The sequence below is a fragment of the Dendrobates tinctorius genome, unplaced genomic scaffold, assembly GCF_039654945.1.
Source record: "Dendrobates tinctorius isolate UK_male_01 unplaced genomic scaffold, ASM3965494v1 ptg000102l, whole genome shotgun sequence".
Lineage (NCBI taxonomy): Eukaryota > Metazoa > Chordata > Amphibia > Anura > Dendrobatidae > Dendrobates > Dendrobates tinctorius.
In genome coordinates this window covers 6,094,724-6,117,926 of record NW_027361770.1, presented here as the reverse complement: position 1 = coordinate 6,117,926, position 23,203 = coordinate 6,094,724, and the positions used below count along the sequence as shown (strand labels likewise).

Below are 23,203 nucleotides of genomic sequence, written 5' to 3'. Positions count from 1 at the left end.
CCATGAATATGCATCTCTCTTTAATAGCATCCTGGTATGCATGGCACTATCCCCGTCCTGGTATGATTGGCCCCCATCCACATCCTGGTATGATTGGCCACCATCCCCATCTTGATATGCAGAGCCCCATCAGAAAAACATAAAAAAACCCAAAACATTACGCTTATCTTCCTACGTTCCCTCGCGTTTTGTTCAGGTGCCAGAAGCTGGTTAATGCTTGTAAGCAGCGCATGGCAGGGACATCATGAGCGGTTTACAAGCCAAGGACAGCTGCCGGAATACTCACTGCTCCGAACGTCGGTATTATGTGCGAGGAGGGCAGAGATTATTCATGCTTTTGAGTAGCGGGGGACACGTGAAAGCCCAGCAGCTGCAGGAAACATGCGGCTGACACTGTGCTCGCTACTAAAGAGCAATGAATATTCACTGCCCTCCACGCACATAGTCCCGACGTGCAGAGCAGCGAGTATTCCAGCATCTGTCCTCGGCTTGTAAGCAGTGCATGATGTCCCTGCTAAGGGCTGCTTACAAGCATAAAGCAGCTTCTGGCACCGGAAGAAAATGCTGTGGGGGAACGCAGGAAGGCAAGTGTAATGTTTTTTGTTTTTAAATGTTTTTCTGATGGGACCCTGCATACGAGGTTGGGGATGGGGGCCATTCATACCAGGATAAGGCTGGAGCCATGTATACTAGGACGGGGATGGGGGCCCTGCATACCAGGACAGAGATGGGGGCCAATCATAACAGAATAAGGATGGGGCAATGCATGCCAGGACGGAGATGGGGGCCCTGCATACCAGGATAGGGATGAGGGGCAAGTATTCCTACCAGGATAGTGATGAGGGGGCCATGCCTACCAGACTAGGGATAAGAGGTACATGCCTACCAGGCTAGGCATAAGGGGGGCATGGATACCAGGATGGGGATAAGGGGGGCCATGCACACCAGGATGGGGATGAGAGGGGCCATGCACACTAGGATGAGGATGAGGAGGCCGTGCACACCAGGGTAAGGATGAGGAGGCCGTGCACACCAGGGTAAGGATGAGGAGGCCGTGCATACCAGGATAGGGATGAGGGGTCCATGCATACCAGGATAGGGATGAGGGGCCCATGCATACCAGGATAGGGATGAGGAGGCCATGCATACCAGGATAGGGATGAGGAGGCCATGCATACCAGGATAGGGATGAGGAGGCCATGCATACCAGGATAGGGATGAGGAGGCCATGCATACCAGGATAGGGATGAGGAGGCCGTCCATACCAGGGTAAGGATGAGGAGGCCGTGCACACCAGGGTAAGGATGAGGAGGCTGTGCACACCAGGGTAAGGATGAGGAGGCTGTGCACACCAGGGTAAGGATGAGGAGGCAGTGCTTACCAGGATAGGAATGAGGAGGCCATGCATACCAGGATAGGGATGAGAGGGCCATGCAAACCAGGATGGGGATGAGTCGACCATACATACCTGTGTAGAGGATATTAAGTACCGAATTTATCACATTCTTTTGCTTCAATTTTTTTCTCATTTCATCCTCTAAAACCTAGGTGCATCTTATAGTTCGAAAAATACGGTATGCTGTGTATGTGAAAATTTGAATAGTCACTAAGCAATGAGTGTGCAAAATAAAACTTTGCTGGAGTGCTTCTTTACGTCCATAAACAAGGCATTTCATAAGCCGCATGCATTTCACCATTCTCCATGGTTTTGAAATGCAGTTTTTTTTAGCAGCGCAGTTCTTAACTGGAGAAATTCATTTTTTAGATGTGTTTAACATGTAAATCCAGCGCTACCAAAAAACGTGTCACAAAACCAGGGCAATGCATGGTAAAATGAGGAATGAGTGAAAATATATTACAAAAAAACTCTAGAAATATAAACAACTAGTTGAAGAGCCCGGCGTTGCTCGGGCATAGTAACTAACTGTGGTTAGTTATAACAAATTATAATGATTGTTGAAGCAATTTTTTTTTAACACAATAATAACCCCTTAACGACTGCCAATACGACTTTTAACGGCAGCAGTTAAAGGGCCTTATTCCTTCTGCACCTCAAGCTCCTGCTTTTACACAGCCTCCTCCTGCACCTCACACTCCTCCTTTATACACAGAATTTTTTTGCAGCACAGCTTTTCTCCTTTATAGTCGCCTCGTCCGGCAGCACCTCACACTCTTCTTCCATATACAATTGGAAACACTTGATCCTGAGAGAAATTGCACCAATTGCAATAAAGCGTATCGTATATACAGCCTACTTATTCTGCAGCACCACGCAGCAACTTCATGTTATGAGCACAGCGGTGTATTCCATGAGGTTCCTCCCTTTCCCTTGACGTCATGCCTCACAGGAGCAACTCCATTCTAGACACGACGGAGCTAGATGTGGCCTGTGCCTGCTGCGTACTGATACTCTGAAGGCGGTGGCCCTGATTGTAGCTCGCAGCAGCTGGAACGTCACAGCCGGTGAGTTTTGCAGGGTGGCTTTCAAGGTGAATGTGTCTCTGCCCGTGTGCGCTAACAACGTGGGCCATGTGGACGAGGCTTTGCGTGTGGAGTGATTGTGGCTGTGTGGGGTGGGCGTGCAGTGGGCTTGCCTTGATACATACACACACATATAATACACTCAGTAATACATATACATATATATATATATATATATATATATATATATATATATATATATATATATATTTATTTATCTGAGCAAATTGGGCAGCTAATTGATTTTTACCTAATAACTTCCTTGCTTGGTTTTTTAGATTTCTTTGTAATTTCCACAGGAGCTGGAAGAGCCACTTCTGGCATAGGTTCTTCTACTATGGTGTCCTCGTCACCCAAAATAGCAGCCTGCTGAGAAAAATCCATGTCCTGCATAAACGACATACTGCGCTTCAAAGCTAAAAGCCGTTCCTAGAATCAAAAAGGACAGAGCAGCAGGAACTTTACATTTCCCTTCATAGCAAAATGTGCTATGATGGATGGATCGGTGGATGGATCGGTGGATGGAAGCATGGATGGATGGATGGATGAATGAATGAATGAATGAATGAATGGAAAGGACGTTACCTCGGTCCTAAATGTTATTTTGGAATGTTCATGCAGCATGATTTGGTCATAATTAGCATCAAAGTGTCAGGCAGACCAACTCAAAGCTTCCAAATGAAAAAATGAAAAGGCACAAAGCATCAAACTAAAAGCTATGCCATACATACATAATTGAAATCATATACTGTTAGTATATCTATTGCAGCGGAAAAAATAGGAATTAGACCTACCGGTAATTTCATTTCCAGGAGTCCATCATTACAGCACGACAGGCGGTAGTTCTATTTATCCTCTATGGACAGCAAACACACAAGAGGTTAAAAGCTACCCCCCTTCCGCCTCACCCCCAGTGTCTTTTACCAATCACGACATCAGGATGGATGCAACTCTATTTTATTGAACTCTTACACACAATTGTTAAACTCGCAACAGTTTCAGAATTCAGGGGAGGAAATGTAATGGTGCTGTGATGATGGACTCCTGTAAATACAATTACCGGTAGGTCTAATTTCTATTTTACCCAGGACGTCCCTCATAACAGCACGACAGGAGAAATACCAAATAAATGGCATTCTAGAGTGGGACCACTGCCTGTAGAACCTTTCGTCCGTAAGCCAATTGTTGCCCTGACATCACATCTAACTTGTAGTGTTTACAAAAGGTCGTTATATTAGACCAAGATGCAGCCCTGCAAATCTGGTCTATGGAAGCCCCTGCTCTTTCGGCCCAGGATACAGAAATCGCCCTTGTGGAGCGGGCTTTAATTTTAAGTGGGGGATCTTTTTTCTTTTACTCGTATGCTAATGCTATGGTTGACATGATACACGTAGACAAAGTTAATTTCAAGGTTTTTTTTAACCTTATTGTTTCCTGCATATTGTACGAATAAGTTTGAGTCCTGCCTCCAAGTAGCTGTGACCTCTACATAGCGCATCACTGCCCTTCTCACGTCTAGTATGTGAAACAGCCTCTCTCATTTTTTGGGAGAAAAGACAAAAAGATGGAAGAACGATCTCTTGGCTCAAATTTGTCTCCTACACTAACTTTGGCAAAAAGAACGGGTCAAGCTTAAACATTAACTGATGCTCTAGGATCTGCAAATAGGGATCCCTAACTGACAGTGCCTGTAATTCAACCAAACGTTTCGCCGAGGTGACTGCCATCAGGAATGCTGTTTTCATAAAGAGAAAGTTGATGCTGGATTCTTCCTGGGGCTTATAGGGCGATCTACACAACGTACCTAACGCAAGGCTTAGGTCCCAAGGTGGAAGAGTCTCTCTGACTGTAATAAAGAGGATGAGTGACCTCATGGAGATCAACATCCGACACTGCGGAGACACCATCACATGTTTCTCAACGCAGTGATTCTAGAGCAATGCCCCCATCCCTTATGGGAAATATGCAAAAACATGTAAATCAACAGCCGCGGAGACACCATCACATGTTTCTCAACGCAAGCAATGACTAGCCAGGTCTTTCACCGGGAAGGAACAACCACGGGAAGGGCAGTCTCCAATGAAGGAAACCACCTATGCCAAAACATGGTATCCATCCACAGACAGCTGTTTCGGGGTATTGCCCCTCATCAGTGTGGAGTACTAGCCAGTTTCCTACTCCACACTGATGAGGGGCAATACCCCGAAACAGCTGTCTGTGGATGGATACCATGTTTTGGCATAGGTGGTTTCCTTCATTGGAGACTGCCCTTCCCGTGGTTGTTCCTTCCCGGTGAAAGACCTGGCTAGTCATTGCTTGCGTTGAGAAACATGTGATGGTGTCTCCGCGGCTGTTGATTTACATGTTTTTGCATATTTCCCATAAGGGATGGGGGCATTGCTCTAGAATCACTGCGTTGAGAAACATGTGATGGTGTCTCCGCAGTGTCGGATGTTGATCTCCATGAGGTCACTCATCCTCTTTTTCGCAGTCTTTTACTAGGCATTGCTCCTACTAGCCAGTTTCCTACTCCACACTGATGAGGGGCAATACCCCGAAACAGCTGTCTGTGGATGGATACCATGTTTTGGCATAGGTGGTTTCCTTCATTGGAGACTGCCCTTCCCGTGGTTGTTCCTTCCCGGTGAAAGACCTGGCTAGTCATTGCTTGCGTTGAGAAACATGTGATGGTGTCTCCGCGGCTGTTGATTTACATGTTTTTGCATATTTCCCATAAGGGATGGGGGCATTGCTCTAGAATCGCTGCGTTGAGAAACATGTGATGGTGTCTCCGCAGTGTCGGATGTTGATCTCCATGAGGTCACTCATCCTCTTTTTCGCAGTCTTTTACTAGGCATTGCTCCTACTAGCCAGTTTCCTACTCCACACTGATGAGGGGCAATACCCCGAAACAGCTGTCTGTGGATGGATACCATGTTTTGGCATAGGTGGTTTCCTTCATTGGAGACTGCCCTTCCCGTGGTTGTTCCTTCCCGGTGAAAGACCTGGCTAGTCATTGCTTGCGTTGAGAAACATGTGATGGTGTCTCCGCGGCTGTTGATTTACATGTTTTTGCATATTTCCCATAAGGGATGGGGGCATTGCTCTAGAATCACTGCGTTGAGAAACATGTGATGGTGTCTCCGCAGTGTCGGATGTTGATCTCCATGAGGTCACTCATCCTCTTTTTCGCAGTCTTTTACTAGGCATTGCTCCTACTAGCCAGTTTCCTACTCCACACTGATGAGGGGCAATACCCCGAAACAGCTGTCTGTGGATGGATACCATGTTTTGGCATAGGTGGTTTCCTTCATTGGAGACTGCCCTTCCCGTGGTTGTTCCTTCCCGGTGAAAGACCTGGCTAGTCATTGCTTGCGTTGAGAAACATGTGATGGTGTCTCCGCGGCTGTTGATTTACATGTTTTTGCACATTTCCCATAAGGGATGGGGGCATTGCTCTAGAATCGCTGCGTTGAGAAACATGTGATGGTGTCTCCGCAGTGTCGGATGTTGATCTCCATGAGGTCACTCATCCTCTTTTTCGCAGTCTTTTACTAGGCATTGCTCCTACTAGCCAGTTTCCTACTCCTCTCTGACTGTAATGGCTCGAGAGAACCTTGCCACCCAAGGGTGGTCCGCTAAAGGAAAGTCCATAAAGGCGCTAAGGGCAGAGACACGTAAATTTAGCGTACTAGGCCTTAGGTCCATCTCAAATCCTCTCTGGGGAAGTCCAATATTCTCGGAATGTCTGGGCTGGCTGCGCTCGAAGTAGATTCACCCACGTAAGAACAGAACCTCTTCCATATTTTGGAATAGATCGCTGATGTCACCGGTTTCCTACTCGCCTGTATGGTAGTTATCACCTTGTCTGATAACCCCCTGGTGCTTAGGATTTTGCACTCAGGATCCAGGCTGTCATGTGCAGAAGTCGAGAGTCTTGGTGCCAGATGGGACCCTGGGACAGCATGTCGCGTTTGTCTGGAAGAGGAACCGGATCTTTTATAGTCATGCTGCGTAATACTGGAAACCAACTCCTCTTAGGCCAGAAGGGAGCTACCAGTATCATTGTGGCCTGTTCTTCTCTGATTTTCCTCAGGATCCTCGGTACGAGGGGAAGGGGGGGGGGGGAATGCATACAGAAGACCTTCTTCCCAACTCTGAGATAGGGCATCTATGCCTTCTGGGCTGTCCTCTGGATTTATGGAATAGAATTTTGCCACCTTCGCGTTCTTCCGGGTCGCCTACAGGTCTATACGCGGTGTTCCCCATCTCCGGCTCAGCTGGTGGAATACTTCCGGGTTCAGTTCCCACTCTGCTGAGAAAATCCGCTGTTATGTTCTCAGAGCCCTTCAAGTGCACTGAGGAGATGGACCGAAAGATCCTTTCTGCCCACTGAAATATACTTTCTGCTAAGGTCTCTAGGAGCTGGCCCCTTGGACCTCCCTGACGCAGCAGAAAGGAAACTGCTGTGATGTTTTCCGACAGCACTTACACATGGCGAGCTCTGACCGTAGCCTGACAACGTTGTAGAGTCTCCCATACCGCCTTTAGCTCTCTGTAATTGGAGGATCTTCTCTGGTCTTCAGTGGACCATGTACCCTGCAAGAAACGACCCTCCACCTCTGCGCCCCATCCCTTCAAACTTGTGTCGGAGGTAATACGGACGTAGGGAAAAAGGAGAAAGGACCCATGGCACTATTCTTCCAAGACTGTTCCTGGATGTCAACCATGACTGGGAATGCCTTAGACTGGTCGGGATTTTCATCCTTCTGTCCAGGCCCGAGTGATGCCTGTTCCAGGACGTAAGGACCGAACCTTGAAGCTGTCTTGAATGAGCCGGACTTCAACGTACGCTTGGAATGCAGGATGTCATCAGGCCTAGGATCCTCATGGCAAACCTGTAGGAGATTGTCCTCTTCCTCTACAATGCCCGGATCCTGCTTCTGACTTCTTCCTGTTTCATGCGGGGCACGGAAAACATCCTGTGATGGGAATTGAGGAGGACTCCTAAAAACACCTTCTGGGTCCCTGGATGTATGTCGGATTTCTCCCAGTTCACATGCCAACCCAGACCCTCTAGAACATTGATAGTCTGGGACAGTTGTTGCTTGAGGCGGATAGCCAAGTCTGCTACCAGCAGGATATGTTGTCCAGGTAGGGGATCACGATAATCCCTTGTCTCCTCAGAAAAGCTGCCACCTCCATCATTATCATTGTAAAGATGCATGGGGCTGAGGATAGGCCAAATGGAAGACACGTAAACTGGAAATGGTGGCCTGAAACCTGATGGTCTAAAGCGAACCTCAGATATTGGCGGTGGTATGGGTGAATTGGCAAGTGGTAGTATGCTTCTCTCAGATCTAAGGTGCACATGGATTTGTCTCTCCCCATTAGCTGGATGCTTGATTTTATTGTTTCCATTTTGAATCTTTTGTAACTGATCCACTGATTCAGGGGCTTTAGATTTATGATGGTCAGATATTTACCCGAAGGCTTTTTTATGGAAAACAGGTAAGAGTAGTGGCCCTGACCTACCTCTAAAACAGGTACCGGCTCGACTGCCACCAAATCTAAGAGGTTCCTGACATCTGTCCAGAGCCTGTTTTGAGCGGACAGGGACTGGGGTTTGGTGGTGCAAAACTGTTGGGGAGTGAGATGGGAGAAGTCTATCCTGTAATCTTCTCCTATGGTCTGCAAGTCCACTGGTTGTCTGTTATGGTTCCCCAATCTCAGGAAAAACTACACAGTCTCCACCCTACCTTCCTGGCGTCAAGACATTCTATGTGAGCTGGAGGAGAACTGGGTGGATCTACCCTTACCTCCCTTTGGGTAACTCCATCTGCCTGATTTTTCCCTTACCCTCCCCTTATAGTCCTGCCTAGGGTACTGACGTGGCCTATGAAAGGAACGGAACCTCCTGGCGTTTTCCTCCGGGACCCTCTTCTTGTCGTCATCGGCGCTTTGTAAAATGTCGTCTAGTACTGGACCAAAGACGTGTACCTGAGAAAGGGACAGAGCAGAGCTTGCTTTTAAACTGGATGCCCCCTGCAGCGTCGAGTTAGAAAGCACATTACTCCTAGCTGCAAACCTTGCAGACTCCACTGCAGCATCCGCCAAAAACTGCGCCACCATCTTTAACATAGGGAGAGACTCTGATATAACCTCTCTAGGGGTGTTAAATTTTATCTGGGTGGATAGCTCGTCAATCCAGACACACATGGACCTAGCTACTGAGGTGTCTGCTATACTGGTCTTAATAACAGACGCCGAAGACTCCCAACTCCTCTTCAACAGTCCCTATGCTTTCCTGTCCATGGCGTCCCGCAGGCAGGAAGAGTGCTCAAACCTTCTAGCGGTCTTATTTGCCACTCTGGCAATAGGAATGTCCACTTTGGGGATTTCCTCCCATTCCTTGATCTCCAAAGGGTCAAAGGGGAGGCAGGCCTTAAAGTCTCGAGGGATGACTAGGCACTTATCTGTATCTTCCCATTCTTCCAGGATCACAGCTCTAATGTGCTAATTGCCCAGGAACACTCTATTCTTTTGCATTCTCAGTCCACCAAACGTCTCATCCTGAATTGTGCAAGGGACCTCCGTTTCTTCAATCGTCATAGTTTCTCTAACCGCCCTCTATAGGTTGTCCGTATTTTTGGATAAGAAAATACTTCTTCCTCTCCTTGGATGTCCTCTGGGAGAAATTTTCTTCACAGTCTTCAGCATCTTCCTCTGAGTAGTACGAGTATGGGTATGCTTCCTCCGAGGATTTTTCCACCTCCCATCTGGCTCTCCTGTAACGGGAGGTGCTTGGATCTGGCTGCGGCGGCACGAGACTGGCCACGGTGCTCTGGACCTCTTCCCTAATCATGGTCCGCATATCCGTTAGGAAGGAAGCCTGTTATTTCAAGAATTTTGCAACACACGCCACACATAACTGCTTTGTGTATGAATCCGCTAACTTGGCGTGGCATGTGTGGCATCTCCTCATTTTTTATAGGGTAGAGGAGCCGGATCTCAAGGGAGTCCCTCTGTCCTAATACAAAAGACAGAACATTTTCTATTCTTACTGAGTGACCACTAACAAATGGTAAAGCAGGCACTATGGGGTTACTTACACTGGCCAAGGGCTGCTCGGCCGATGCTTCTTAGCAAGGGCGGATTAACCTTCATGGTTCAGAATGTGCACAGCACCCATTCTGTGAGCACTCTTTTAAAGGGTCTTACCTTGTCCAGGTGGCCTTCAGATTACCCCCATAAATTTTTCATGCGTTCCTAATTGGAACGCATGCTGCGCTGCCCCGATCAGAAGTGCCCCTCTAAACCAGAAGCGTGCATCCTCGAAAGGCGTCCGGCCGGAAACACGTTCCACGGTGGAATGCACGCTCACACGTGCAACCAGAAGTAAGCGGCCAGCAGCAGTGTCGAGTCGAGAGCCCTCTGGAGAGGGAAGTGGCAACATTGGCAGTTCCCTTGCAACACCGACAAACTGAGGGACCCCGCCCAGTGAGGTATCAGCGGCGGAGCCTCTTGACAGCAGGAAGGGAAGAGATCCAGTCCCCTCTGATCCCACTGAGCTTCGGTAAGTATGGTGCTGCTGCACTCCTCCTGTGCGCACTGTCCTGCAAGCGACAGGAAAAACACAGGGGGTGAGGCGGAAGGGGGGGGCTTTTAACCTCTTGTGCGTTTCCTGTCCCTAGAGGATAAATAGGACTATGTCCTGTTGTGCTGTCATGAGGGACGTCCTGGGGAACGTGACCTAACATTGAATGGACACAGAAAAATGCTGGAAATTAGTTCTAGAAAGATTCTTGTGATATGTGTAGAAATATGGTGCTGGGGCAGTCTGAATGCCGTAAAGGGAATTGATCACCAGGTCCACGCCATCCCATCTGGGAGCAGCATAACGTAAAAGCAGAGACCCCGATTCCAGTCATGTGTCACTCACTGAGCTGAATTCTGTCATTTTGATAACAATCACTGTTTTATCTGCTGCAGATCTAGCAGTTGAGCTCTGCTGGGATATACAGAGCTCATCAATATGCCTGACTCCTAGGCAGCAGGTTTACTAACTAGTCCTCTAATGATAAAATCAGTGCTCATCAGTAGATTATCAAAACTACACTAAACAGCTCTGTAAGTGACACATCACAAGAATCAGGATCTCTGTTTCTTCATCATGCTGCTCAGATTGGGGACAGATTCTCTTTAATGTATTTCCGTCATTTGTGTTCGCACCATTTACGTGAAGTCTGCACATGAAACCTAGGTTACAGTACAACATTTAGACTGTAGTTTTCCTGTAAACTTGTCTTTAGCTGGACGCACCCCTTCCATGTCAGGAAGAAAATTGTTTTGTTAACTAAAATGATTGTTTTACAGTCAAACACATGTGCCAAATTAATTACTAAAATGGATTCTCTATTGTGTTGCATGCTTGCTAATGAGGGAAAAGAGTTAATGAAGAAAAAGAGGAAAAAAAAAGAACAAATAAAAGATATACATGTATAGAATTGAATGTGCTTAAAGGGCTTGTCCAATATAGAAAGAAAAAAACAAAACAAAACACATGGGTGTGCTTAAAATAAAAATCTATGGCATACTCACCTTCCGACTTGTCTGCAGACTGAGAGCTTGCTGATCTGGCGAATCGCTCAGGCTATGAAGCGATGACATTATAGTTTGACAGTCACAGGACCGTGGCAGCTTGTAATTGGCTGCAGCGGTAAGGTGACTAGATCAACAGATGTCCTAGCTCCCTCCCGTGCTTTATTCTTTGGAAGGGGAGTATTTAACTTTTTTCTTTTTTATTTTAAGCGCATCCATGCGTCAAAAAAATCTAAAATAAAAAATTCCCTTATATCGGACAACCTTTTTAACCCTTACCTTACTCATCATCTTGAATCCTGTATGTAGAAGCTTCTTTGCCAACTTATAGTAGACTGTCTCTGGGCGATTGTAAGTCATAGCATTATCACACATAAGCTTAAAGTCGGCCTGTAAAACAGTCATTTAAATACAAAATATTACTGCAAGGGAACAATTGGGTGGTCACTGATGCAGGAGGGAAAAATACAGGAATTCCTCCAGTGAGATACTGCCATATTTCACATCATTTACCAATCGGTATCAATTAGATAGTGAAAAACAAAAAATCCGAACATTTGCGCAACAAAATCAATAACTTTTTTAATGATCACCAAGACACCTTTTTACAGCGGTCAATAAGGTTACTTTTTACGGCACTGATAAATTATGAATTAGCGCCCCCTGGATTCAGTGGTGCAACAATCACAATCAGTTTCCAGAATCAGTTTAAACTTCTTAGGTGAAGCTGTCAATAGCGACCGCGGCTTCTAGATAGTTAAGCTTCCTCTTTCAGCCCATTGCCAACAGGCAACATGATCTCGGGGTGCCCATGGCTACTATGACAACTTTAGGCCAAGGGTCTTACAGCTATGGTGGCCAGTTCAGCCCTACAATGAGCGAAGTTTAAAAGGAAATGGGTCAGTGTAAAACTGACAGGTACCTAAGTATTGTATGGTATGAGACCAATGATCATAGTGTCAAATATTCAAGTCCCTTAGATGGACTGAGTATTATTAAAAAACTAAACATTCCAGAACTGCTGTTTATTTGTTCATGTTGCCTCCTAAAAGTCAGTCTAAGTCTTGGATCACATTAATATCTTGTGCGACACGCTGATCACATACGTTTGAGTTAGTCTGAACCAGAGAAAAACGTCACAATAATCTGACAGAGATTCACTCTGGACTTTGTATGGCCGGTTCGGAGTGTGTCCCATCTTTTTAGGCATGCACACAGGTGAAGTCGACCAGAGTTCTTTGCATTTCTAAAAAGATGGGACTCCAAAAGGGAACAGACTGATTCCAAAGTGACTCCTCCTGCCTCATGATAGTGAATGGTTTCATTGGATGTGACACCTGAATTCAGCTTTTTGGGGGCATTTAGGCAGAAACTTAGATGTAAATGTTAAGCGTAAAGCACAAGATAAACGTGAACATAGTCTTAAAAGAGAACAAAAAATATGTTATTCATACCAAAATGATACACATAAAACAAAACGTAAGAAAGAAAAAAAAGCCCCCAATCTGTACAGTTATCTGTCAACAGGAGAATAGGGAGTGTCCACATTACTGGTAGAACAAAGGTTTTGGAAAGGAGACCTGGCTCAAAAAAGAACAATCTAACAATGAATGTGCACCTAAAGTTAAATTCCCTCTCCATTTTGAGCTTTGCAGTTAGAATCTGCAGGTATGCCATTACAGTAGCCAGGAGAGCCCACATAGTTTTCAGGTTTCATGGCTCCAGATGCAGAAGCTAGGCACAATAATGGCATATTTGCAACATTTACACTGCAACATCCACTGTGTGCTTATTTCCACAAAATACATGTGAGGTCAATATAGTCACTGCACCAGTAGATCAACACCCTGATAGATGTACTTTTACAATGGTGTCACTTGTTGGGGGGTTACTTCTGTTCTGGATGCAAAAACTTTCCATTCCAAGTCTGCCATATGCCCAAACATTAGTTTCTGGTCACACATGAGGTTCTGCCATGTTTGGGAGGAATTGCACAACAAATTTTGGTGTCCATTTTCTCCTCTTACCATTTGAGAAAATTAAAAATTTGAGGCTAAAGAAAAATTTTAAAGAAAAAAAAAACCGTATTCAACACTTTTTCAAAATTCCTGTGAAGCACCTGAAGTGTTAAACTTCCAGACAGCATTTTCAATACTTTGAGGCGTGCAGTTTATAAAATGGCATCACATTGAGGATGTTAAATGATAAATTTGATGGTCACGCAAGCGATCGGTCTCCAGGGCCCAATGGTATTCCTGTAGAAATTTACAAATACAGTATATGGACCAACTTTGTCCAAAACTAATGCCCTCACCTGTTTTGTACTTAGCGGCTTGGGCAAGTTTTGGATGGCATCAATCTTATTTATTTGGGGTTTGATAACACCGCGGCCGATCACGTATCCCAAGTACTAGACTTCCATGAGCCCTAACGCACATTTTTCGGGGGTTCACTGTTAACCCTTGATTCTGAGAGACTCCCGCACTGCTTGTACTTGGGACAGGTGGGTATTCCAGTTGGTACTAAAGATGACTACGTAATCTACAGTGGGGAAAAAAAATATTTAGTCAGCCACCAATTGTGCAAGTTCTCCCACTTAAAAAGATGAGATAGGCCTGCAATTGACATCATAGGTAGACCACAACTATGAGAGTCAAAATGAGAAAATAAATCCACAAAATAAACTTGTCTGATTTGGCAAGATTTATTTTCAAAATTATGGTGGAAAATAAGTATTTGGTCACCTAAAAAACATGCAAGATTTCTGGCTCTCACAGACCTGTAATTTCTTCTTTAAGAGGCTCCTCTGTCCTCCACTCATTACCTGTAGTAATGGCACCTGTTTCAGCTTGTTATCAGTATAAAAGACACACTCCAAACTCCACTATAGTGAAGAACAAAGAGCTGTCGAATGACACCAGAAACAAAATTGAAGCTCTGCACCAGGCTGGGAAAACTGAATCTGCAATAGGCAAGCAGATTGGTGTGATGAAATCAACTGTGGGAGCAATAATAAGAAAATGGAAGACATACAAGACCACTGATAATCTCCCTCGATTTGGGGCTACACGCAAGCTCTCACCCTGTGGGATCAAAATAATCACAAGAACGGTGAGCAAAAATCTCAGAACCACACGGGGGGACTTAGTGAATTACCTGCATAGAGCTGGGACCACTATAACAAAGGCTACCATCAGTAACACACCATGCTGCCAGGGACACAGATCCTGCAATGCAAGATGTGTCCCCCTGCTTAAGCCAGTACATGTCCAGGCCCGTCTGAAGTTTGCTAGAGAGCATTTGTATTATCCAGAAGAGTATTGGGAGCATGTCATATGGTCTGATGAAACCAAAGTAGAACTATTTGGTAGAAACAAAAATCACTGTATTTGGAGGAGACAGAATGCTGAGTTGCATCCAAAGAACACCATACCTACCGTGAAGCATGGGGGTGGCAAAATCATGCTTTGGGGCTGTTTCTCTGCAAAGGGACCAGGATGACTTATCCATGTACATGAAAGAATGAATGGGGCCATGTAGCCTTAGATTCTGAGTGAAAACCTCCTTCCATCAGCAAGGGCATTGAAGATGAAATGTGGCTGGGTCATTCAGCATAATGATCCTAAGCACACCGCCAGGGCAACGAAGGAGTGTCTTCGTAAGAAGCATATAAAGGTCCTGGAGTGTCCTAGCCAGTCTCCAGATCTCAACCCCATAGAAAACCTTTGGATGGATTTGAAAGTCCGTGTTGCCCAGCGACAGGCCCAAAACATCACTGCTCTAGAGGAGATCTGTATGGAGGAATGAGTCAACATATCATCAACAGTGTGTGCCAAGCTTGTGAAGACTTACAAAAAACGTTTGACCTTTGTCATTGCCAACAAAGGATATACAGCTCTAGCAAAAATTAAGAGAATACTGTAAAATTTTCAGTTTGTCTCATTTTTCTCTTTATAGGTATATTTTTGAGTAAAATGTAAATTGCTCTTTTATTCTATAAACTACTGACAACATGTCTTCAAATTTCCAAGCACAACATTTTTTATTTATTTTCAGAAAATGAGAATTGGTCAAAATAAAAAAAATGAAGTGCTTGCAGACCTCAAAAATGCTAAAAAAACAAGTTAATAATCATTTAGAAACAACAATACTAATGTTTTAACTCAGGAAGAGTTCAGAAATCAATATTTTGTGGAATAACCATGATTACAGCTTTCAAGCGTCTTGGCATGCTTTCCACCAGTCTTTCATACTGCTTTTGAGTGGCCTTTGCCACTCCTGGTACAAAAATGTAAGCTGTTCTTCTTTGTTTGATAGTTTGTGACTATCCATCTTCCTCTTGATAACATTCCAGAGGTTTTCAATGGGGTTCGGGTCTGGAGATTGTGCTGGCCATGACAGGGATTTGATGTAGTGGTCCTTCATCCACACATTGATTGACCTAGCTATGTGGCATGGCACATTGTCCTGCTGGAAAAAACAGTCCTCGGAGTTGGGGAACATTGCCTAAGCAGAAGGAATCAACTGCTTTTCCAGGATAACCTTGTATGCGGCTTGATTCATACATCCTTCGCAAAGATTAACCTGCCCAATTCCAGCCTTGCTGAAGCATCCCCAGATCATCACATATCCTCCACCAAATTTCACAGTAGGTGCAAGACACTGTGGCTTGTACGCCTCTCCAGGTCTCCGTCTCACCATTAGACGACCAGGTGTTGGGCAAAGCTGAAAATTAGACTTATCAGAGAAGATTACCTTACTTCAGTTCTCTAAGGTCCAATCCTTATGGTCTTTGGCAAACTTCAGCCTGGCTCTCCTTTGCTTCTCATAGATGAAAGGCTTTTTTCTAGCTTTACATGACTTGAGCCCTGCCTCTAGTAGCCTGTTACGAACTGTTCTTGCCATGCACATAACCCCAGCGGCTATTGCCATTCCTTTTGTAGGTCATTTGATGTTATCCTGCGGTTGCTGAGTGACATTCGAATAAGATGACGGTCATCCCGGTCAGTGGAGAGTCGTTTTCGCCCTCTGCCGTTCTGTAGCTTTGTTGTCCCCAATGTCTGCTGTTTAACCTTGTTGTAATGGATTTAGAAATTTTAGCGATGGAGGCAACATGATGCTCACTGTCTCCCTCTGCTAGTAAAGCCAGAAATTGAGCCCTTCTTTTCCTCACTCAAGACTTTTCTTTTCAACTTAAAAGTTATTTTTTCATTCCTGTTGCTTTTGGGATATTACTAGCACTTGTTTTGCCATCCAGCTTGTCCTATTGCAAGAGGATTGAGAACACCACAGCAGGGATTCTTTTATACTTTCCTTCGTTAAATAAGATTTGATTCAGGTGATCACCTAATCAGAAGCAAGTTAAGCAGAATGAGTTGCACTCTGGTTGGAATTCAACTGACACTGAAATGGAATGCCAGTCAGACATGTAGAGAAGCTGATTTTTATAAAACTGTGCAGTTGTCTCTTTAATTCTTGCCAGAGCTGTATCACAAAATATTGAGATGAACTTTTGTTAATGACTTATTTTCCACCATAATTTGCAAAATAAATCTTGACAAATCAGACAAGGTGATTTTCTGGATTTGTTTTCTCATTTTGACTCTCATAGTTGTGGTCTACTTATGATGTCAGTTAATCCTGAATGCTATCTCTGTATTTTCAACTCTGCAAGCTTCTATATGGTAACCAGCTTTTCCAATCTCTGCTCTGAATCCACTCCTGTGTCTCCATTCAATGTCAGCAAGCAGTTAATCCTGAATGCTATCTCTGTGTTTTCAACTCTGCAAGCTTCTATATGGTATATAGTTGTTTTCATCTTACTCTGCTTGTCCCCTTATGTTGTGAGGTCAAGAAACTTTTCAAAGTGCTTTATGATCCATGTAGTGCTGGACATGTGTTTATTTGACCACAACATTTTATTGGGTCCTGGTGTCTCAATTTAGTGTGATTGATTAACGAGAAGAGAGAGAGCCCAAAAAAAAAAAAAAAAATTTAAGTCTTATCCTCCTATATATTCAGACATAGCTTGGGGATAGCATTTATGCAGGGGGCATTTATGCACACTTTATCCAAGTGCAGTTTATCAAAGTACTGGCAGTTATAACATGGCAGTTAGACAGGGCAGGAGACAGGTAAGACATTTATATACATTTACTCCCTGTACATTTGGAGTACAACAAATATATACCATATGCATTTGTGTAATTTATATCCTGGCCGCTGCATTCACACACATCCACCGCCCTGGCATTAACTCTCTACACTCCATCCACATTGGCCCCTCGCTTCTTTCCTCTCCTATGTATAGCACTCATGCTCTTTTCACGTTGTTAAACTGCACAGATCCAGTCAGTCCCACCATTCAACATCAGAAACGCTCTCACAAATCACTTAACCATCTGCTCACTCTTTCTATCCTCCTTCTCCTAGTAGCAGGAGACATTGCTCCCAACCCTGGTCCCCCATGTTATAGAAAGTCAAACCTCCCAACTGCTACACTCAGAAACCCCTCTAATCTTATTAATATTCCCTGCATGCCATCTGTCTCTCTTAATTGTGCACTTTGGAATTCTCGCTCAGTGTGTAACAAACTCTCCTTCATTCATGACTTTTTCCTTTCTAATTCTCTTAACCTCCTGGCTCTTACTGAAACCTGGATCCAGCAGTCAGACACTACCGCTGCTGCTGCTCTTTCATACGGGGGGCTACACTTCTCTCATACCCCAAGATCAGACAATAGAGCTGGTGGAGGCGTTGGTCTGCTCCTATCACCAAAATGTACCTTTCAGGTTATCCCTCAAGTACCCTCACTTGTCTTCCCTTCTTTTGAGGTCCATGCCGTCAGACTCTACACCCCCTTCTCCATGCGAGTGGCGGTGGTGTATCGTCCTCCCGGCCCCTCCCATCAGTTCCTGGATCATTTTGCCACTTGGCTTCCACATTTTCTCTCCTGTGACATCCCTACCCTCATCATGGGTGATTTCAACATCCCCATTGCTCTTCCCCTCTCACCATCTGCTACTCACCTTTTATCTCTAACCTCCTCATTTGGCCTTTCGCAGATTACTAATTCTCCAACGCATGAAGACGGAAACTCCCTCGACTTGGTCTTCTCTCGGCTTTGTGCAGTGGATGATTTTGCAAACTCCCCTCTCCCGCTCTCTGACCACAATCTTCTTTCATTCTCTATCAAGAACTGCCATGCTGCTCAGGTCACCCCCAATGTCCATACTTATAGAAACATACAGGCCATTAACACCCAGAAACTTATGAAGAACTTGCAGTCTTCATTGGCCCCTATCTCCTCCCTCTCCTGTCCTGATTCTGCATTGAAGCATTACAATGAAACACTTCAAAGTGCCCTGGATGAATTTGCACCCCCTATAAATAGAACACCACAACGCAGACGGCGACAACCCTGGCACACGGTGCAAACACGTTTCCTGCAGCGGTGCTCCAGGTGCGCCGAACGTCTGTGGAGAAAATCCAATCTACCCGAAGATTTCATCCATTTTAAGTTTATGCTTAGAACATACAACACTGCCCTTCACCTCTCCAAACAAACCTATTTCAACACCCTCATCACCTCATTGTCCAATAACCCGAAACGTCTCTTTGACACTTTTCATTCTCTACTCAATCCAAGAGTACAGGCCCCAACCACGGAGCTCCGAGCTGACGATCTGGCCAATTACTTCAAAGAAAAAATTGACCAGATCCGACAGGAAATTATCTCCCAATCACCTCATACCATGCACTGTCCTCCCTCCCCCACTGCATCGAACTCACTCTCTGATTTTGAACCAGTCACAGAAGAAGAAGTAAGCAGGCTCCTTGCATCTTCTCGCCCAACTACTTGCACCAGTGACCCATTTCCGTCACAGCTCCTTCAGTCCCTTTCCCCTGCTGTCACCCCTCACCTAACTAAAATATTTAACCTCTCTCTCTCTTCTGGTATTTTTCCCTTCTCATTTAAGCATGCCATCATACATCCACTACTTAAAAAACCATCCCTCGACCAAAACTGTGCCGCCAACTATAGACCTGTCTCTAATCTTCCCTTCATCTCTAAACTCCTGGAACGCCTGGTCCACTCCCGTCTTATCCGCTATCTCTCAGAAAACTCTCTTCTCGACCCTCTCCAATCCGGTTTCCGCTCTTTACACTCCACTGGAACTGCCCTCACTAAAGTCTCTAATGAATGCTAACAGCTAAATCAAATGGTCACTACTCCATGCTAATTCTCTTGGATCTCTCTGCAGCATTCGACACTGTGGATCATCAGCTCCTCCCCACTATGCTCCGTTCCATTGGCCTCAAGGATACCGTTCTCTCCTGGTTCTCCTCCTATCTCTCCGACCGCTCCTTTACTGTATCTTTTGCCAGTTCCTCCTCCTCTCATCTTCCCCTTACTGTTGGGGTCCCCCAAGGATCGGTTCTAGGTCCCCTCCTCTTCTCCTTGTACACTGCCCCTATTGGTCAATAAATCAGTAGATTTGATTTCCAGTACCCTCTCTATGCTGATGACACCCAATTATACGCTTCTTCTCCTGACATCACGCCAGCCTTTCTAGAAAACACCGGCGATTGTCTAAACGCTTTGTCTAATATCATGTCCTCACTATATCTGAAACTGAACCTGTCAAAGACTGAACTCCTGGTGTTTCCTCCCTCTACTAATGTACCTATACCCGACATTGCCATTTCTGTGTGTGGTTCCACTATTACTCCCCAGCAACATGCCCGCTGTCTTGGGGTCATACTTGATTCCGAGCTTTCCTTTGCCCCCCACATTCGATCACTGGCTCGCTCTTGTCATCTGCACCTCAAAAACATTTCTAGAATTCGACCTTTTCTTACCTTTGACTCTGCAAAAACTCTTACTGTTTCTCTTATTCATTCTCGTCTCGACTATTGTAACTCTCTTCTAATCGGTCTCCCTCTTACCAAACTCTCCCCCCTCCAATCTGTCTTGAATGCTGCAGCCAGGATCATATTCCTCACCAATCGTTACACCGATGCCTCTACCTTGTGCCAGTCATTACACTGGCTACCCATCCACTCCAGAATTCAGTATAAACTTATTACCCTCACTCACAAAGCCCTCCATGGCTCAGCACCACCCTACATCTCCTCCCTTGTTTCAGTATACCACCCTACCCGCGCCCTCCGTTCTGCTGATGACCTGAGATTAGCATCCTCAATAGTCAGAACCTCCCACTCCCGTCTCCAAGACTTTACACGTGCCGCGCCAATTCTTTGGAATGCACTTCCCAGGTCAATACGATTAGTCCCCAATCCCCACAATTTTAAGCGTGTCCTGAAAACGCATTTATTCAGACTGGCCTACCACCCCAACACATTAACCTAATCTATCCCTGTGTGGCAGAGCCAAAAGTTTTACCATAACCAGGTTCCCCTCATCATGTTCCCACATGCTTTATGCCTCCATTAGCCCTCTGTGTCTGTACTGTTACACACTTAACATTATGACTGGTCCATACAATCAGGGTAACTGTTACCACCCACCTTTCGTGTCTCCCTCTTTCCTCAGACTGTAAGCTTGCGAGCAGGGCCCTCTTTCCTCTTGGTATTTGTTATAATCTACTGTATGTGATTATTGTTATGCTGTAATGTCTATTGTCTGTACAAATCCCCTCTGAAATGTAAAGTGCTGCGGAATATGTCGGCGCTATAAAAATAAAATTTATTATTATTATTATTTTTTATGTCAATTACAGGCCTCTCTTATCTTTTTAAGTGTGAGAACTTGCACAATTGGTGGCTGACTAAATACTTTTTTTCCCCCACTGTAAATATGCTGACGCATACTTCCGATGAGGCTCTAATACTATATCCATCAGCCTCTGGAATGTGGCCACAGCCCCATGTAATTCAAAAGGCAAGACAACATAGTGATATAGACCCTCTGGCATTATAAATGCGGTCTTTTCTTTTGCGGATTCTGTCAGTGGGACCTGCCAGTAACCTTCGGTGTGATCAAGCGTGGTGAAGTACTGGGCCTCCCCCAGTCTCTCAATTAGCTCATCCACCCGGGGCAATGGATAGAGGTCAAACTTAGATACCTCATTCAATTTCCTGAAGTCATTACAAAAACGTAATGACCCATCTTGGCTTTGAAATTAGCACAATGGGGCTAGCTCACTCACTCCAGGATTCCTAGATGACTCCCAACTGAAGCATTTGCTTCACTTCGGCCGCAATGGCTTGCCTCCGGGCTCCTGGCACTTGGTACGGTTTCATCTGTACCCTTACCCAAGGCTCAGTGACAATGTCATGCTAGATCACTGAGGTCTGCATCGGCAACTCTGAGAATACGTCCATATTCTGTTGCACTACAACCAGAGCCTGCTGTTTTGTGAGAACACCATTTATCTTAATCTCACGTCCGGATGCGTCCTTGACCAGTGACAGATGGTTGGTTCCCCGTTGGTACGACTGGAGTCGCCTCCGTGACCAAACATTCCCGGTCCATCCAGGCTTTTAGCAGGTTTACATGGTATAGTTGTTCGGGTTACCTCTTTCTGGGTTGGTACACTCTATAATTCATTTCTCCCACCTTTTCCTGGATCTCATATAGCCCTTGCCACTTGGCCATGAGTTTACGCTCTGTGGAGGGCACTAGTACCAACACCCAGCCACCTTCTTTAAAGGTCCTGATCATGGCTTTTATATTATACTAGCTGAAGAGCCCGGCGCTGCCCGGGCATAGTAACTAACTGTGGTTAGTTATAACAAATTATAATTATCCTCCATCCCATAGTCCCATGCCCATATACCCATCATACATATCCACCATCCCATAGATGAGTACCCATATACCCATCATACATATCCACGATCCCATAGGCCCGTGCCCATATACCCATCATACATATCCTCCATCCCATAGTCGAGTGCCCATATACCCATCACACATCCTTCATTTCATAGTCCAATGCCCATATACCCATCATACATATCCTCCATCCCATAGTCCCGTGCCCATATACCCATCATACCTATCCTCCATCCCATAGTCCCGTGCCCATATACCAATCATACATATCCTCCATCGCATAGTCCCGTGCCCATATACCCATCATACATATCCTCCATCCCATATTCCCGTGCCCATATACCCATCATACATATCCTCCATCCCATAGTCCCGTGCCCATATACCCATCATACATATCCTCCATCCCATAGTCCCGTGCCCATATACCCATCATACCTATCCTCCATCCCATAGTCCCGTGCCCATATACCAATCATACATATCCTCCATCGCATAGTCCCGTGCCCATATACCCATCATACATATCCTCCATCCCATATTCCCGTGCCCATATACCCATCATACATATCCTCCATCCCATAGTCCCGTGCCCATATACCCATCATACATATCCTCCATCCCATAGTCCCGTGCCCATATACCCGTCATACATATCCTCCATCCCATAGTCGAGTGCCCATATACCCATCACACATCCTTCATCTCACAGTCCAATGCCCATATACCCATCATACATATTCTCCATCCCATAGTCCCGTGCCCATATACCCATCATACATATCCTCCATCCCATAGTCCCGTGCCCGTATACCCATCATACATATCCTCCATCCCATAGTCCCGTGCCCATATACCCATCACACATCCTCCATCCCATAGTCGCGTGCCCACATACCCATCATACATATCTTCCATCCCATAGTCCAGTGCCCATATACCCACCACACATCCTCCATCCCATAGTCAACCATTATGACATCATAATGAGCGGAGGCGGGGCTTGCAACCTATGATGACATCAGCGTCGCCATGGCAAGCATTGTGACATCATAATGAGGGGTGGGGCTTGACACGCACACACTGCTTCCAGTATGCAAATAGGGGCATTATGACATCATAACGAGGGGCGGGGCTTGACGCGCGCACACTTTTTCCCCCAGTATGTAGATAGGGGCAAAATTGTTTGGTGAATTGGAACGCGCGGGGTTAAAATTTCGCCTCACAACATAGCTTAGGACGCTCTCGGGGTCCGTCAGACGTGTGACTGTGCCAACTTTTGTGGCTGTAGCTGCGACGGTGCGGATGCCTATCCCGGAC

General features: G+C 45.4%; 1 protein-coding gene across 8 annotated transcripts in view; it reads right to left on the bottom strand.

Moving 5' to 3' along the window:
- BRD9 (bromodomain containing 9) overlaps window positions 1–23,203 on the bottom strand; it is a 124,308-nt gene that overhangs the window by 58,586 nt on the left and 42,519 nt on the right. For 3 of the 8 annotated variants that reach the window (XM_073587694.1, XM_073587697.1, XM_073587700.1), the window contains exons 6-7: window positions 11,362–11,472; window positions 2,732–2,850 (exon numbers count right to left, since the gene is read on the bottom strand). In XM_073587694.1, coding sequence (XP_073443795.1) covers window positions 2,732–2,850; window positions 11,362–11,472 — 230 coding nt within the window. Of the gene's footprint in view, window positions 1–2,731; window positions 2,911–11,361; window positions 11,473–23,203 lie in introns of all 8 variants that reach the window. The other 5 variants (XM_073587695.1, XM_073587698.1, XM_073587696.1 and 2 more) reach the window with 2 other exon arrangements.